Source organism: Pipra filicauda, unplaced genomic scaffold (genome assembly GCF_003945595.2).
Source record: "Pipra filicauda isolate LSUMZ 115617 unplaced genomic scaffold, ASM394559v2 scaffold88_size2543281_pilon, whole genome shotgun sequence".
Classification (NCBI taxonomy): domain Eukaryota; kingdom Metazoa; phylum Chordata; class Aves; order Passeriformes; family Pipridae; genus Pipra; species Pipra filicauda.
Window position 1 is genome coordinate 1,583,618 of NW_024105075.1, and position 15,232 is coordinate 1,598,849.

Here is a 15,232-nt window from a genome sequence, read left to right on the forward strand (position 1 = left end):
AGGAATCTTTTTACCAGGTTTGAAGTGAGATCTGAAATGCATTAATTTTTTTTTTTTTGGCAGTTTTCTACCCAGTCTTTACTGTGGTGGTTTTGGTGTGATGAAGCTGTGTAACGAACATGGCCCTAGAAGGTTGGATAGGCAGAACCAGTCACAGTAGCAAGCCAGTGTGCTGGCAACCTGTATCTCACTCCAGCCGTGACCACCCAAACACACACCACTTGCCTGTGAGGTGGTATGGCAATACATTTAGATCCTTGTTAACAGTATTTGGAATAGAAAGGAGACTAGATGTTTAACTGAACGTTTCAGAGTGAGATGGAGGGGTTGGGGAATGAAGGAACATCATGAATTACACAATTCTGTATCTTTCTGAACAGAAGTGGAAAACCCAGCTTGTTTTCCAAACTCTTGCAGCCTCTTACTTGTCTTCACAGCTCATTTCCGGGGTCCAACCAGCAGAAAGAGGGAATTGAAGAAATTATGTCTGTAGAAGACACTGTGTAGAGTATTGTATTTCACAGGGCACCCTAAGCTCATTTTTCCATGCTGATATCAAGCTATCTTCTCAGAACCAGCATCCTGCCATTTGAGCAACGTATAAAGTTAGGCCTTGCTCTGTGCTGCGGGTGCATTTGTGACAGCTCAACTCCTGACTTTTTTAAGCATTTGCTTAATCATGACATTTTTATTTGCTTCTAACCTTCCAGAGCTTTTATTCCTAAGCTGCAATTTCCAAGGCATGCGCTCTTCATAATACTTTCCATTAAATGAAGCATGTGTGCTGTGCAAGACAGCCTGGGCTTGATATGGCATTAGGGTGTAGGATTTTTAAACAAACATGAAAAATTGTGGAGAAAGCACTCAAGCTGGGCTGTAACAGAGATGTTAGCTCAACTGATGGACACAAACAGTGCTTGAAAATGAAGTTACTCAAATGCAGTGCAGGAAATCAGTGAAATGACGACAAAAGTTCTACTTCAATGGTTTCCCCTGTTCATTCATCATCAAGGGATCCTGCACAGAGCCAAACCTGCATGGACCTCTGTACAGGAGGACTGAACGATGAATCTGTAGACTCATTGCACAAGCTGCTCAATTATTTTTATTTTACACAGAAATCACCTGACCCATTGAACTGATTCTCCAAAAGTTTTCTTTCCAAAAGGGGTTTAATGTTGCACATTACTGATCATCCAGACTGTCTTGGTTAATTTGTAAGTGCCCAGCTTTTAACAGTATCAGGCCAAAGTCTCACCAAGGCAGGCAAGTAACCTGTCTGAGGCATTGCAGTAGCTCAGCACATATTGTAAATGCTTCTGTTAAATGGCTAAGGACAAAGTTGTTTTCCTGGGCTGGTAGTTCTGATTGTTTAATAGCAAGCAGTGGATGTTCCATAGAACTCCTTTTTACATTATGCTTTAGCAGTAAAGTCAGCTACACTTTATTTTACTGGGTTTTTTGTCTCCTTTGTTAATTTTTTTTTTTTTGTCTTGTCTTACAGACTGTTACCCCTTTTCACCTTTAAGAGTCCTAACCTGTTCCCATGGAACCTATTCCCTATCTCTTTAATGTTCTTTTCTGGGTGCTCCTTTCGCTACTATGCTCTTGGAGACAGGATACTCTATGTGGTTCTGGTTACTAAATGTGGGTTCATATAATGGTTTAATGTTTGCTAAACCTGCCTCTATCCATCTAGTATTACTGATCCTCAGCAGCAGTAAAAGGCAAATTGTTTCAGGGAATGAGTCACTTACTCCTACACATCACTCCTAGGAGGAAATGCCTGATTTAGAACGCATCAGGCTGTAAGACAGCCGAGGTTATCTATCCTCCATATGATTACTTTTGAAAAGTTATCATGAAGCATTTTGAAAGTTCTTCTCTGCACTCAGACTTAACACTAATATGTTTGTTTTGTGGGCAAAGATGTTTTATCTGTATAGTTTATTTTATAAATGCCCTTTGCTTAACTGCAGAACTATCTGCTGCCTTGTATCAAAGAGCAGGTGAACTTTGGGGGGGCAGTCATTCCTGAAAGAAGAGAGGCTAGGCAGAGCAAGAATATGATGTGAAATAGAGGGAGAAGTTTTTTGTTTGTTTGTTTTAAATTAAATACACACACACATCCTCCTAAACACCACAGCTATAAGCACAATGACCAGGCTCACTTTGAGCATTACAAAGAGCAGCTACTATACAGTGCTTGAAGTAATGTGTGGTGCTATGGAGTGAAAAAGGTGATTACCCTCAGAATCTCCTGTTTCTGCTTCCTGATGCATGGCAATGCAAATTTCTCCAGAAGGAAGAGGTCCTAATCCAGTGATGAAAACTCTGTCCTGTAGTGGTGTGTGTTACACAGACAAGCTTACCACCCTGAAGGTCTTCTTAACTGAGCAGAGCATGCAGCAATCAGATTAAGAACAAGCTGTGTGATAACTTCTGAGAGTGCCCAACATCTGCAGTATGTAATGCTCAGTGACCAAGGGCTTCCTATAGAACTATTTTTGCCCACTTCGAAGAGCTGAAGGTTTATACTGCCAGTGTGTCTCAGTGACCCTTTTCAGAAACTAGGTGAGAGAAAAGCTAGAGGAGGAGCCAACTGCACATGCAGACTGAGCTGAATGTTTTAACTGAAGACAACTAATTGAAGCACTTCAGTTTGGGTTTTTTATTATTATTAAAAACAGATTGGCTTTGGCCGAAAAACTGACTTACTGTTCTGTTAACTCAAAGCACATTTATTTGTCACTGCTGCTCTTGGCTTTTATGTTCTCAGTAACACCAGTCTGTTTTCTGTCCCCCTTCAACTCAGACCATGACTTGCTTTATTGTGACCAGAAGCAAACAGCTTAACACAAGAAGCGTCATCTCAGCTGTACTATTTCAGTTTTTCCTTGCAGCACTCAAATCTGTTTTGCACTGCCACTACAAGCAAGTCTTTCAAAGATACTAAAAAACCAATTACTTCAGAGGATGAGCATGAGTTTCAGGGTAAGTAGCTTGAGCAGCTGTCTTTGGCCCACTCTTCTCACTGCAAACTCCACTGGGACAGTAGCTCCCCCAGGAAGCTCTGATAGGATTGCCTCTTTGATATTTTATGGTTGGACTTTATCTTAAAGGTCTTTTCCAACCTTGATGATTCTATGATTCTGATCACGTTTTTAGTTTGTTTAGAACTTTGCTTAGGCACATCCAATAAATACACTGTTTTGTACTGATAACTGTACTGACTGCTCAGTCAGTTCCCAAGCCTCTCTCTGATCTGTGAAGGCACACTCATTCTCTTTCCACACAGTAGCTGCATTAAGTTCTTGTCTCAAGATGATCACTGCTGTTAGCAGTCAGTCCAAATATAAAGTCTTCTGGCAGGGACTGCGGAGTCATCTGTGTTAACTGGTCATCGTAGGGACCGAGAGTCCACAGCTTCTCCAATTCGTAAACCTCTCGTGCCTCCGGCAGCATGAAATGCACCACAATGTTACCTGTGCAGAACAGAAATTCGCAATAAATTAATGTGAACTGTAAAGCACTACTACACCTTCAGCTGTGCAAAGAGTTCAAGTCTTCCACCCCTATTCTGGCTCAATGTAACAGGTCAGCTCATAGAGGTATCTTCTTAAATTGCTGCTTCCAGTTCTTAAACAGTGTTAGGAATTGGTCAGTCCTTCAAAAGACTCCAAGACTACAGTCACAAAAATGAGGCACAATACTTCACAATAAGACACTATCACAAGACTCCAGACCAAAGAAGTTATGACTTCTGTGGGACAGAAGAAAATAAGTCAAAAGGAATTTTACTTCAAAGAGTCCTGCAAGGTGACAGATGGATTTTCAGCTTTCTTTTATTACCAACAACATCCAGCTATAGCCAAGTAATTTTTCTTAGTTGTGTTGTTCACGCTTCTCAGGTGGTTTTTATAATGAAATAGGTCCAAACTTTGATAAGTTTTTCTTAGAAAAAAGTGCATTAGACGAACACTGGAATAAACATTCTCTACTGTTGTTTGCACAGAATGGAAATATATATGTCCTTAAATTTCAATAGGTTTTCAGTTATTACAGTGAAGTATTATGATAGTTAAGTACCCAAGGCTTAATATCACTGGCTGCAGTGTTCCTCACTCAGCTATCCTCTCTTTTAGGCCAAAACACCAAGTTGGAGGGTGATATTCTAGAATTAGCAGTGAAGGAGGAATGCTTTTTGAATGCAATCTTTTATATTTGTGTAGAGTTTCACACTTAAAGAATAAAGAATTACACTCAGTTTCTTAGGACTGATGTTTTACCTCATGTCATGGTATGATCTGGACAGTGAAAAAGTCCATTTAATAGTTCACTACTAAGGCAGTATACAGCAAGCACCCACTTAACCAAAGAGTGGTTATAGAAAACTGAGAAAATTGACAAAAGTAGCTTTTTTTTCCCCACTACTGTTATCTTCAATTTATTAAAACGTGTTTTAGCCACTAAAGAGTAGTTACTGCTTTTTTTCTCAGTGCCAAAGATCTTTAATGAACAATCATTTAATATCTCAATGAGTTCAAGCAGCAACTGGAATTCCAAAACAGGAAAGTATTGCAAATTCTCCATAGCAACCAGGGTTCACGGTGAGATGCTTCTGTCAACAAGGAGCTCATGCAGAACTTTGTACTTGTCAGATTCACAAATATTTACCAAAATCAATGCACAGCCAGTCATCTGTCTCTTTTCCTTCAATCTGTGTATGAGGATCACTTTCTTCTTTGAGATGCTTGTACTAAAAAAAAAAAAAAATGTAATGGCAGGAAATTAAGTACTTTGCATTTATTTAAAAGCACTCAACAGAGAAGCTAGATTTTGCTGAGTTGCTTTAAAGCTTAAATGGGTTAGATTACTTCATGTTGGTTCTGGAGTCTGCACAAAAAAATGAATATACACTTGCAGTACTAGAAAATGAGCTTTCTCAATGGGATTTAGTATCAAACCTGGAACCTAATGCTCTGAATTCCCATACAGTTATCCATGAATTTTGTAGGTTAATCATATTTTATTGAGATGAATACTGCATACTGTAACTGCTCAGCGTTACAGTAGTCTTTCAGTTACTGGGTCCCTAGAACTGCCACTACCACCAAGTTTTACTTCCTTTCCAATACCTTTCATTGGTGTTTTGCACTGGCTAGTTAAGGATGCAGAAATGGAAGCTTATCCTCTTCTCAGAGGGGAGTGTGGTGAGAAAGTTTCACCCCCTGCCATGAGGAAGGCATTCAAGCAAGCCTCCTGTCTCTGGAGTGCACACACTCACCACTCACTGCAAGCTGGGGAAAAGCATGACAGGCACACAGGTTTCCAAGCTATGAACTGCTGTGGGAGAGGCGAGGGGGCAGCTCAAAACAGACACTCAGCTAGGGAAAGTGGGTAGTTCCCTTTGCAACACAGGGTGGCTTTTGTAAATGCTAGCTTAAGAGGCTTAGCTCTCCCCACCCAGTACATGAAGAACCCAAGCACCCACCAGAGATGAGGAAATTTGACAACTGGAAGCTGAAGCATGGTCACTTTTGGGTCTGCCCATAACCTACTTGTTTCTCTACAAGAAGCATCAATAGAAAGGGCTCTAACAGTCCTTTCTGCCACGGAGGCAAAACACAAAATAACATATACTAGCATAGCTGGCTAAGAAAGGAGTCCCACTTCACTGGGAATACAATTATCACCAAATGCAACTGTTCTTGTTTGTTCCACAGAATGCTGGCTGCCAGATAATGACCCTTTTGAAAACCAGCAGGAAAATTTTAAAATCTCCTAGTTCTAAATTACTTTCAAAATGTATCTCAGAACCAGTTCTACCTTCCTATCTTTAAGATGGCTTGTGAGACATCTTCAAAAGCAGGTAATTGTCAAAGACTCTGAAAGTCGGCTTAAAATGCTAAAAGCCCTGTGTGCACTGCCATCAGCTATCATCAGCCTGCAAAGGCTGATCTCTGCTACAAGTTTCCAAGCCCCGTCTTTAGAGGCTGTGTAAGGTGAACAGATTATAATAAAGCCAGGAAGTGTTAGCTTCTTCCTCTAACATGAAACCAGATGGGAATGGGTAAGCAGTAGTTGGGACTTCGCCATTTACAAGCTACTGGAAGCAAAGCAGGAAGATCTCATGCTACACCTGAGCACTTCTGTGTTTTATTGTGACTAAATCATGCACTGACATAAGCTTTTAGGTACGGTAATGGTAAAGCTTGCCAGCTGCCTGGCAGTACTCCTGAGCACCTACTCCGCTTATTTTTGTCTAGAAAACTTTCAGTGTGAGACAAGCTCAGCCACTCCCATGCACTTGGTCAGGCTTCCCGGTTTTTCAGGAGGCCCAGGAGGGACACCTTCTCTCCCCAGAGGCTCTGCCTTTACAAAATCGCTGCTTTTACAGCCACCAGAGGGTGCAGCTATGAAGCACAGCCATGTTTCTGCAGGGTGGGCAGTACTCACTGATATCTCCTGGTCTGGAGGAGATGGAAAGCTGTTGATTTAAGTTGTTGCAAGTTATGCAAACAACAGAATATATATATGTAAAGCACTTAGATTTAGTACATTCAAATCACATTAATGCAACTTCCAGCTTAAGGCAAAAATTTGGTTTGCAAAGATGCATCAATTCCTTCAAAGAACAAAAGAAACTCCCCTAGCCTGTTCAGAAATACACTGAAAAGCAAAACCGTCTCTCTCTCTTTCCTCCCCACCTCAAGTCTCACAGCTGAAACCAATGGGACTGGAAGGAAGAATGTAAAACCAAGAACCAAAGGAAAAATGGGGTCAGGAAGGGAAAGAAAGTGGGTGAAGAGAAGGCAAACTCCAGGCTGAGTCCAGATAGCTGACTGAGATGGGGACTGGTTATACTCCTCACACTGCGCTTTTTAAAGTCAGACGGTTCTTTTCTGGCCATGAAGTTTCCCCTCCCCTGAGTCTGGTCCTCATCCCTAAGCTCTACTTGTATTTTTATTGACTTCTATTTCTATACTGAAAAGCTCACATTCCACCAAAGCCAGGATTTCTATGCAAGGATGGCTACCACTGCACTTCCTTTCCTCCTCTTCATGCACAGCAGGGTGAATATTAAACAGCAGTTTGCTTTACTAAGCCCAGGAGGGGATCCTGTGCCTCTCAGGATGCCATCTTTTTCCCAGCCTTACAATATACCTGAGAATCTGGAACTTTTAGGGATTAGGGTTTGAGAACAGTCAAAGTAAGTATTATGAATGACTGGGAACAGCTATGATGCTTGCTGGACAAAGATAAAAGTGGACACAGGTCATCATCACTATTTCACATCACTCCTGTCCTAGCCACCAAACTCTGCTGATGTCATCACTGTTCTACATCCAGTGAGGTCTGTTTTTAAAACATATTACTACATTTTGTGTAGTGCTGCTAAAGCGAAAAAGCATAGTTAGTTGCTAGATGTATTCAGGACTAAATGATATAATGTAATCAGGTTCATCTTACCTGGCACAACCTTATACGTGCAAACCTGAGGAAATTCCTTTCACAACATTTAAAACCATTCCCCAAAACTCAGGGAGAGCAGCAAAAACTGTCTTACCATTTTCAGCATGTACTGTGCCATTGCATGGAGATGCCGTGTTGAAGATCCACTCACAATTATAAAATAATCACAGTACTTTATTTCTGGAGGTGGCTGGATGACACAGATGTCTTTAGCGTTTTCTTGCCTCAGCAGTGCTACAACAAAGTCAATGTTGAATTTTTGAAGAACAGTATCTGGGAGCAGATGGAAAAAATAACACAGTGGCAATTTATCTTTTTAATTGCAAAAATCAACCATTTAAGAAGCCATAAAATAGCAATTAACTGAATTATAGCCTAAGCTAGTCACTCATTATGAAGTTTGGTTTGATACCGACAATGCAACATGATCTGCAGATTTTTCAAAAACATCTTTAAAATCATCAAAGCTGAGAACTAAGCAGTGTTCTGGTAAACAACACTTTATCACTACATATAAGTTACCTAAATGAAACTCTGATGTTTGCTAACTTACTTATTTATTGTTGTTAGCATCTACAAGTCAATGATATCATCAGACACTTGTCAATTAAAATGAATGAAACCTAAGTAATTCAACAGACATTATTAAAACAACAGACAAAACTGAAAATATTTCAAAACAATGCTTTTCAACAGACCTGTGATAATACATGATGAAATTATTCTAGAGCCTTAAGCAGGTGAAATCAATGTATTGAAAATGGAGCTGACGTGATGCAGTGTGAAGATATTCTTTATCTGCACATGGAGTAAAGCCACTTTTTTTCTTTTTCCCTAGCCTGTTCTGCTGCAGAAGATTATGATATTGTAGACCATGCTTTAGTCCTTCAACAGTTTAAGCAAGCCAGCTTAGAAACCATTAAATCTGTGCAACTACCTTGTGTTCACACCAAGAAATCAGTTTATTTATAATTTGTCCTAATTAGGGAGATGCAATTTGTGTGCACACTTAAGACATAATTTGAATCTGTCAGCAATGCAAGTCTACCACTATAAAGTGAACGTTAGTGCAGACGGAGCATCAGCACAGAGCCAAACTTCATATTTCCCAATATAAAGAAAAAAACCAAACACAAGAACAACAGCTACATACAATTATATGCATGAACGGGGATTTGAAATTGGATCAGATTTCTGTAAATGGAAGCCTTTGAGCTCAGGGACTCAGGCACTCTTTCAACTTTTTGCTGTGGTCACACATGCAGAAAATTAGCGATGGCCACAGCCCCTCCAGACGCAGTGGTTACAAAAGTTAAATATTTGCTTGGTAGCCACATGTGAAGTCTCCAGTGCCTCCTTAGAGAGCGAATGGCCTAAACAACCCCGGGCACGGTGTGCCACGCTGATCGGCATGGCCAGATCCAGGCTGGAGAAGGTTTGCAGAACAGCTGCCGGGACACACCAGCTCTGTGCACACGAGGCTTGTACCCGTAACCAGCCACCCGTAACTGCTTCCCAACCTCTTACGTAACAGGGAGACTGCCAGGGCACATCCCCAAAACACCTCCAACTCGGCACCACTGCCCCCTCAGAAGTTCCTGTAGGCATCTACACACAGGCTCCATTCACACCAGCCCCGAATCCTCATTATCCCGCCGGGCAAGGGAGTCGATGCTGGCCCTGCGCCGATGCCGTGACTCCGAGGCCCGCGGTCGCAGCCGAGGTGAGGCCGATCCCACCGCACTGGGCACCGTGAGGGTCCTCCCGCAGCTGCAGAAGCGATTCCACGCGCTTCGAGCAGCCCCCTCTTCCCGAGGCGTCACATTTCGCTCAGGGCCACCCCCGCAGCGCGGCTCCCGCGGCTGGGCCCTACCTGCCGCCTGGCGCCGCTCCGCCGCCGCCTCCAGCGCCCCGGCCCCGGCTCCGGCTCCCGCCGCCGCGCAGCCCCCGCGGGGACCCGGCGGGGCCCGGGGTGGCGGCGGCACCGCCCGCGGGGTGCCCCCGGCCGCGGCCCCGAGCGGCCGCAGCAGCCGCCGCGCCCCCGACACCGCCCGCCACATGCCGGCCCCGCGCCCCGCCCCCTCCGCCGTACCGCACAGCGATTGGTCGGCGGCGGGGCCGCCCCCTCGCCTCATTGGCGCAACCGGCCGTCGCTCGGGCAGTGGCGGCGGGCGTGCGCGCGGCGACTGCCTGGAGGTGGCGGCGCTGCCGGCCGTGTCCCCGAACCGGCGTGTCCCCGAACCGGCGTGTCCCCGAACCGGGGTGTCCCCGAGCCGGGGTGTCCCCGAACCGGGGTGTCCCCGAACCGGCGTGTCCCCGAACCGGCGTGTCCCCGAACCGGGGTGTCCCCGAACCGCCGCCCGGGTGTCCTCCGGCGCCAACGGGGTGGCGGCCCTGGGGCCTTGCGGCTCTGCTCGTCGGAGCGGCACCTCTTCGAGGAGCGGGCGCTCGGCCCGTCATGGAATCATACAATGGTTTGGGTTGGAAGGGGACCTTGAAGATCATCTACTTCCAACCCCCCTGCCATGGGCAGGCCCAACTATACCAGGTTGCTCAGAGCCCCATCCAACCTGGCCCCACCTCCGCGGTGGGACATCCACAACTTCCCTGGGGAACCTGTTCCAGTGCCTCACCACCCTCACAGTAAAGAATTTTTTCCTGATATCTCTTCTAAACCTACTCTTTTTCAATTTGAAACCATTCCCCCTTGTCCTGTCACTACATGCTCTTGTAAATAGTCTTGCCCCATTTTTCCTTCAGATACTGGAAGGCCACAATTACGTCACCTTGAAACCTCTTTTCCTGGCTGAACAATACCGATTCTCTCAGCGTTTCCTCACTGGAGAGGTGCTCCATCTCTCTGATCAACTTAGTGGCCCTCCTCTGGACTCACTCCAACAGGTTGATGCCCTTCCTGTGCTGAGGACCCCAGAGCTGGATGTAGCACTCCAGGTGGGGTCTCGCCAGAGCAGAGCAGAGGGGCACAATCCCCTCCCTCAGCCTGTTGGTCACACTGCTTGTGATGCAGCCCAGTCATGTTTGGTGCCCGCCGGACCCAGCCCCGGGGCACTCCTGGCCCCCTGCCAGAGTCCCAGGTTGGGAGTGCGGGTGTGCAGACAAGGAACATCGGGGCTGACAGTGGCTCATCGTCACCTTCCCTGTCCCCGCCTTGTGCTCCTTGTCTGTGTTCTGTGAGGAGTGTCTGACCTTCAAGGTGGTAAAATGGGAAGGGACCTTTCTCTTTCAGATTTCCTTGTGTGTGTGTGTGTGTGTGTGTGTTATGTTTTCCTGCACTGCATGAAACCCATGTTTGGATTTTGAAATTTTCAGACCTCTCAACATCTTCGTCACTCACTTTTTTTTCCTCCCTGAATTTGGACACATGACAAGGTTCCTGTGGCTCACTGCCTCCTCGAAGCCCTGGATCATGCAACAAGAAACTGTGACTGGGTATCTGTTTTACAGCACACACTGCTGGTTGCTTTTCAACCTTTTGGTCTCCATTGTCCTCCCTGCCACGTGCAGCTGATCAGTTGGGTTTTCAGCTGTACCTGGCCTACAGGATTCTGGAGCCAGAAAATAGATGCAGGTTCCCTTAGGGATACATCCTGAAGGTAGCTGTTTGTTTGGTACCATGGCTTGGGAACATGGGCCAGGGGATGGTTGAACAAGCATAAATTTTAAAGGATCATAGAATATGCTGAGTTGGAATGGACCCATCAGGATCATTGAGTCCAACTCATGGCCCTGTGCGGGACACCCCAAGAATCACACCATGTGCCTGAGAGCATTGTCCAGGCACTCCTTGAACTCAGACAGGCTTGGTGCTGTGACCACTTCCCTGGGGAGCCTGTTTTGGTGCTCAACCACCCTCTGAGTGAAAAACTTTCTCCTGATATACAACCTAAACCTCCTCCAACTCAGCTTCATGCCATTTCCTCAAGTCCTGTCACTGGTCATGAGAATGAAGAGATTGGTACATGCCCTGCTGCTTCCCCTCATGACGATGTTGAAGACTGCAATGAAGTCTCCCTCAGTCTCCTCTGTAGATGCCTACAGGAACTTCTGAGGGGGCGGTGGTGCCGAGCTGGAGGTGTTTTTGGGATGTGCCCTGGCAGTCTTCCTGTTACGTAAGAGGTTGGGAAGCAGTTACGGGTGGCTGGTTACAGGTACACTTGAACAAACCAAGTGAACAAGCAACTCAAGGATGATTTGATGTATCTAAATTTGAGAGGGAAGGTCGTTCCTGCACTTTAACCAGCTCTGTGCTGTGCTAGGTTGTTGGGCATCTGTAAAAGGGCAGATACAAAATGTGGGCACTGCCATGTAAACTGAAATCACATATCCCAGCTCAGGCCTTGTGCCCCCTTTTAAAGGCAGTGGCTTTGGCTAAAAAGCTGCAGCTGGTTTGAAACTTGATTTTTCTTGGGAAAGTGTGTTTTACATTTGTGTAATTCCCACACAGTGTTAATGGGCACAGGGTAGTAGTCTCACTGTGTTTGGTTTGCTATGGAGAATGTTGTCAAGGGCTAAAAAACCATGACCTAGGTAGGCATGTCTGAGCATTTCTATTTAATGTGGGTGAAACTTGTTTCCGTGCACCTCCTTTCCCTTGGAGATGCTGACATTTACAGGTATGGTAAAATGAAAGAATTGCCATTCAGAATGTTTTTCCCCCTCTCACTGAGTATAATGGTAAAACAATGGTATTATGGTTTAAAGGACATAATCATGGTTGGTGCCAGACTCTTTTCAGTGGTGCCCAGCGACAGGATGAGGAGCAGTAGCCATAAACTACAACACATAAAGTTTCACCTCAACATTAGGAGGAATGTCGTTATGTTGAGCATGGCAGAGCACTGGAACAGCTGCCCAGGGAGGTTGTGGAGTCTCCCTCTCTGGGGACATTCAAAACCCTCTGGACACATTCCTGTGCAACCTGCTGTAAGTGACCCTGCCTTGGCAGTGGGATTGGACTAGATAATCTCCAGAGGTCCTTTCCAACCCTAACAAGTCTGTGATTCTGTGAGAATATACAGACTTGTAGTGATAAAAGCTTTATCTTTAAAGAAAATTTGACTATGCTGTATGAGGCTGGAGGTGATCAGTTGTACTAATGAGCCACAGTGGCTAGATGTCTCTTGCAAACTTTTGTTTGATTCTTCTACTATTTCTTCAGGGACTGGTGGTTCTTAGCCTTGGTTTCAGCTTCAAAATACTTTTGGTAAGAAAAAAATGCCACATCTGATGAGTGTCTTTGTGCTATAAAAATGTTCCAGAAGAAAAGGGGGGAGAAACAAAACAAATGGTTTGAAATAATAGTTCAGTTTTTAAAGTAATTTTTAACAAACTTGTTACCGAACTGATATTTCAGTTTCTCTTGATGACATGTTTGAAAAGATGTTCTTTCTATAAAAATTATGTACATTTATGTTTGATGTCATTCTTGATGTTATTTCTCCAGAGGGGATGCCTGAAAGCTGTCTTGTAACATTTGCTGACATTCACAAATATGTTGTTTGTCAGCTGTTCTTGCCTTTTGAAGGACACGAAATTCATTTGTATCCTGATCTGTTCTGAAATTGGGTTCTGTAGCTGTCATCTGGTTGTTGAGAAAGTCTTGCTTCTCAGATTTGCGATGCCATTGCTCTGAGTACACTTGAAGGGAGACTGCAAAATCAGCTAGATAACCAATGGTAGTACCAGGTGTGAACTAAGCGTAAAGCAAATCCAGTTGTGTTTTCTGGAGGTAGATACTGTTTTGATCAATAATTGGGCAACTCATCAAGTTGCTTATCTCAGAGTATTTCTTTCTGAGACAAAGAAAGTCTACTCTTTAAAATCATTAGATGGTTTATTTGTCAGTGCAGCAGTTAAATTCCATTGTATAAAAGTAAAGATGTATGAAATAGAAGTTACAGCTGAAAATGCAAAATCACACTATAAAAATGTAATAGTCTGACATGATACTTAAAGGGAGATAATGCAATATATTCTGTATACTTAAGTTAAAGAATAAAAAAGTTCTTAACATATGCCCGAAAGCTGTTTTCTATGCAAAAGCTTAAGATGTCTCTGAGCTCCTAACATGCAATGTTTTGCAGAAACAAGATGCTTTTTGCATACAGCCTAGGTCAGTGGTAGCCTTCACTGATCCTAAGACGTGACAGATGTAATGTTTTCATGCTTCATTTCAGGTCATCTCAAGCTTTCCAATAAACCCCTGTCCTGCCTCAAGCTAGAGCAAAAAATACAAATTACAGTCCTGCCTGACTGATAACAGAGGACATAACATTCAGGCAGTAATTTTTGCAGAAAATGTGTTTTCTGTTTAAGTCAGAAAATATTCTTAGATGCCCAGTTCTGGTTAGACAATAGGATGTTAACTATAAGGAAGATGGAACAATAGCAAATACACTGCTTTTAATAATATAACTGAAATGGCCGCAGAAGAATTAAAATAATGGGAAAACCTGGGAAAAAAAGAAGAAAATAGGCTGATGAGCATTTGATGGATCTGCTAAAACAGTAGGAAAGTGTGTTTATGCTTATATATTGCCTGAAAACAGCATATATCAGAGATGTTTCAAGACACAGTAAACAAGGTAACTATCTTGAAATATAGATCTTCAAAGAAATTAGTGTTTAGAAATGGTTTGGGTAAGGTCATTGCCAGCCTCTATTTTGGTTATAACCTTTACTATTAACAGCAGGGCTTTTATGGAACATGAACTATAAAGCATTTTTGATCTGCTTGCTCATCTCAGTAAAGCTCTTCAGCAACCTTTTCCCTGCTACAGATAAGATACTGTCCTTTTGTCATCATCCAGTGGCCAAGACTTCAGCAGTTTGCTGCTGATCTCACACTGTGAAATGCCACAATGCTGAGTGGTGACCATGTGTGGCTACAAAGCCAGATCGCTTGGGAAAAGCCTCGGAGTTAGTTTTTTTAACACAGAATTGCAGCTAGAGTGAACAAGGCACATTGGTTTTGCTTAAGTTTATATTTTCTGAGCTGCATCATGCAAAAGCAGAAACTGGAACATAGTGCTTTATTTATATTGGGGTTTTCATTTATTTGATTAAGTGGTCGAAGAAGGATGTAGGAGCAAGCAGAAATTGCTGTATCTTTACAGCAGGAGAGAGAAAAATTAAAAGAGAAGGGGAAAAGGGAGTTGAATGCTACCCCTTCCTGCTAGACCCCTCCTTCTGCTGATCCCTGTACGTAGAGCATATATCCACACATCTGCCCTCTGGGGAGTGGTAGTGCCAATCCGGTCTCTCAAGACCAATGGAAACAAAGGAGACAAAGACAGCATCAGCAATTGCATCTCAGGATTTTACATGGGACTCAGAGTAAAAGTTTGGAGAGCCAAGCTGATAGGCCTCATCTTGTTGCTCGAGTGTCTGTGGTTTCATTTATAGTGAGACTCACGCACTGGTAGCCATGTCCAGTGGGAAACTAAATGTGTCCAACCCTGTTTTCTGGCCCTGAGGCCAACTGGAATTTAATGAGCTGCGCCCATGATATTGAACCCTGCAAAACAGGGTGGCAGCTGCCAAACTCCCAGTGGGGAACTGTCCCTTCTGGTGGTTCCCAGAATCTAGGGTTTGCTTGGTGGGGAGCTAGACTGCCCGGGGCAAGCCTGTGCTAGGACCTCCCGAACAGCGTAACAGCAGCAGCAGTTCGGTGTCAATGCCTGGGAATAGGCCATGGCACGTTTCATTCCACAGACATAACACGTGCCTGCCCCCC

At 44.1% G+C, this 15,232-nt stretch overlaps 1 protein-coding gene across 2 annotated transcripts; it reads right to left on the bottom strand.

The window, feature by feature from the left end:
- Positions 1 to 2,647: 2,647 nt before the first annotated feature.
- On the bottom strand, positions 2,648 to 9,536 carry MALSU1 (mitochondrial assembly of ribosomal large subunit 1). Of its 2 annotated transcripts, none has more exons than XM_027738432.2 (4): positions 9,350 to 9,536; positions 7,571 to 7,749; positions 4,678 to 4,759; positions 2,648 to 3,485 (listed from the first exon to the last, which is right to left on the bottom strand). In XM_027738432.2, the coding sequence occupies exons 1-4, from the start codon at positions 9,534 to 9,536 to the stop codon at positions 3,307 to 3,309; spliced, it is 627 nt and encodes a 208-aa protein (XP_027594233.1). In that variant the 3' UTR covers positions 2,648 to 3,306. The 2 variants fall into 2 exon arrangements, with proteins under 2 accessions (XP_027594233.1, XP_027594234.1); XM_027738433.2 differs by lacking the exon at positions 9,350 to 9,536 and adding an exon at positions 8,997 to 9,203.
- Positions 9,537 to 15,232: the final 5,696 nt, after the last annotated feature.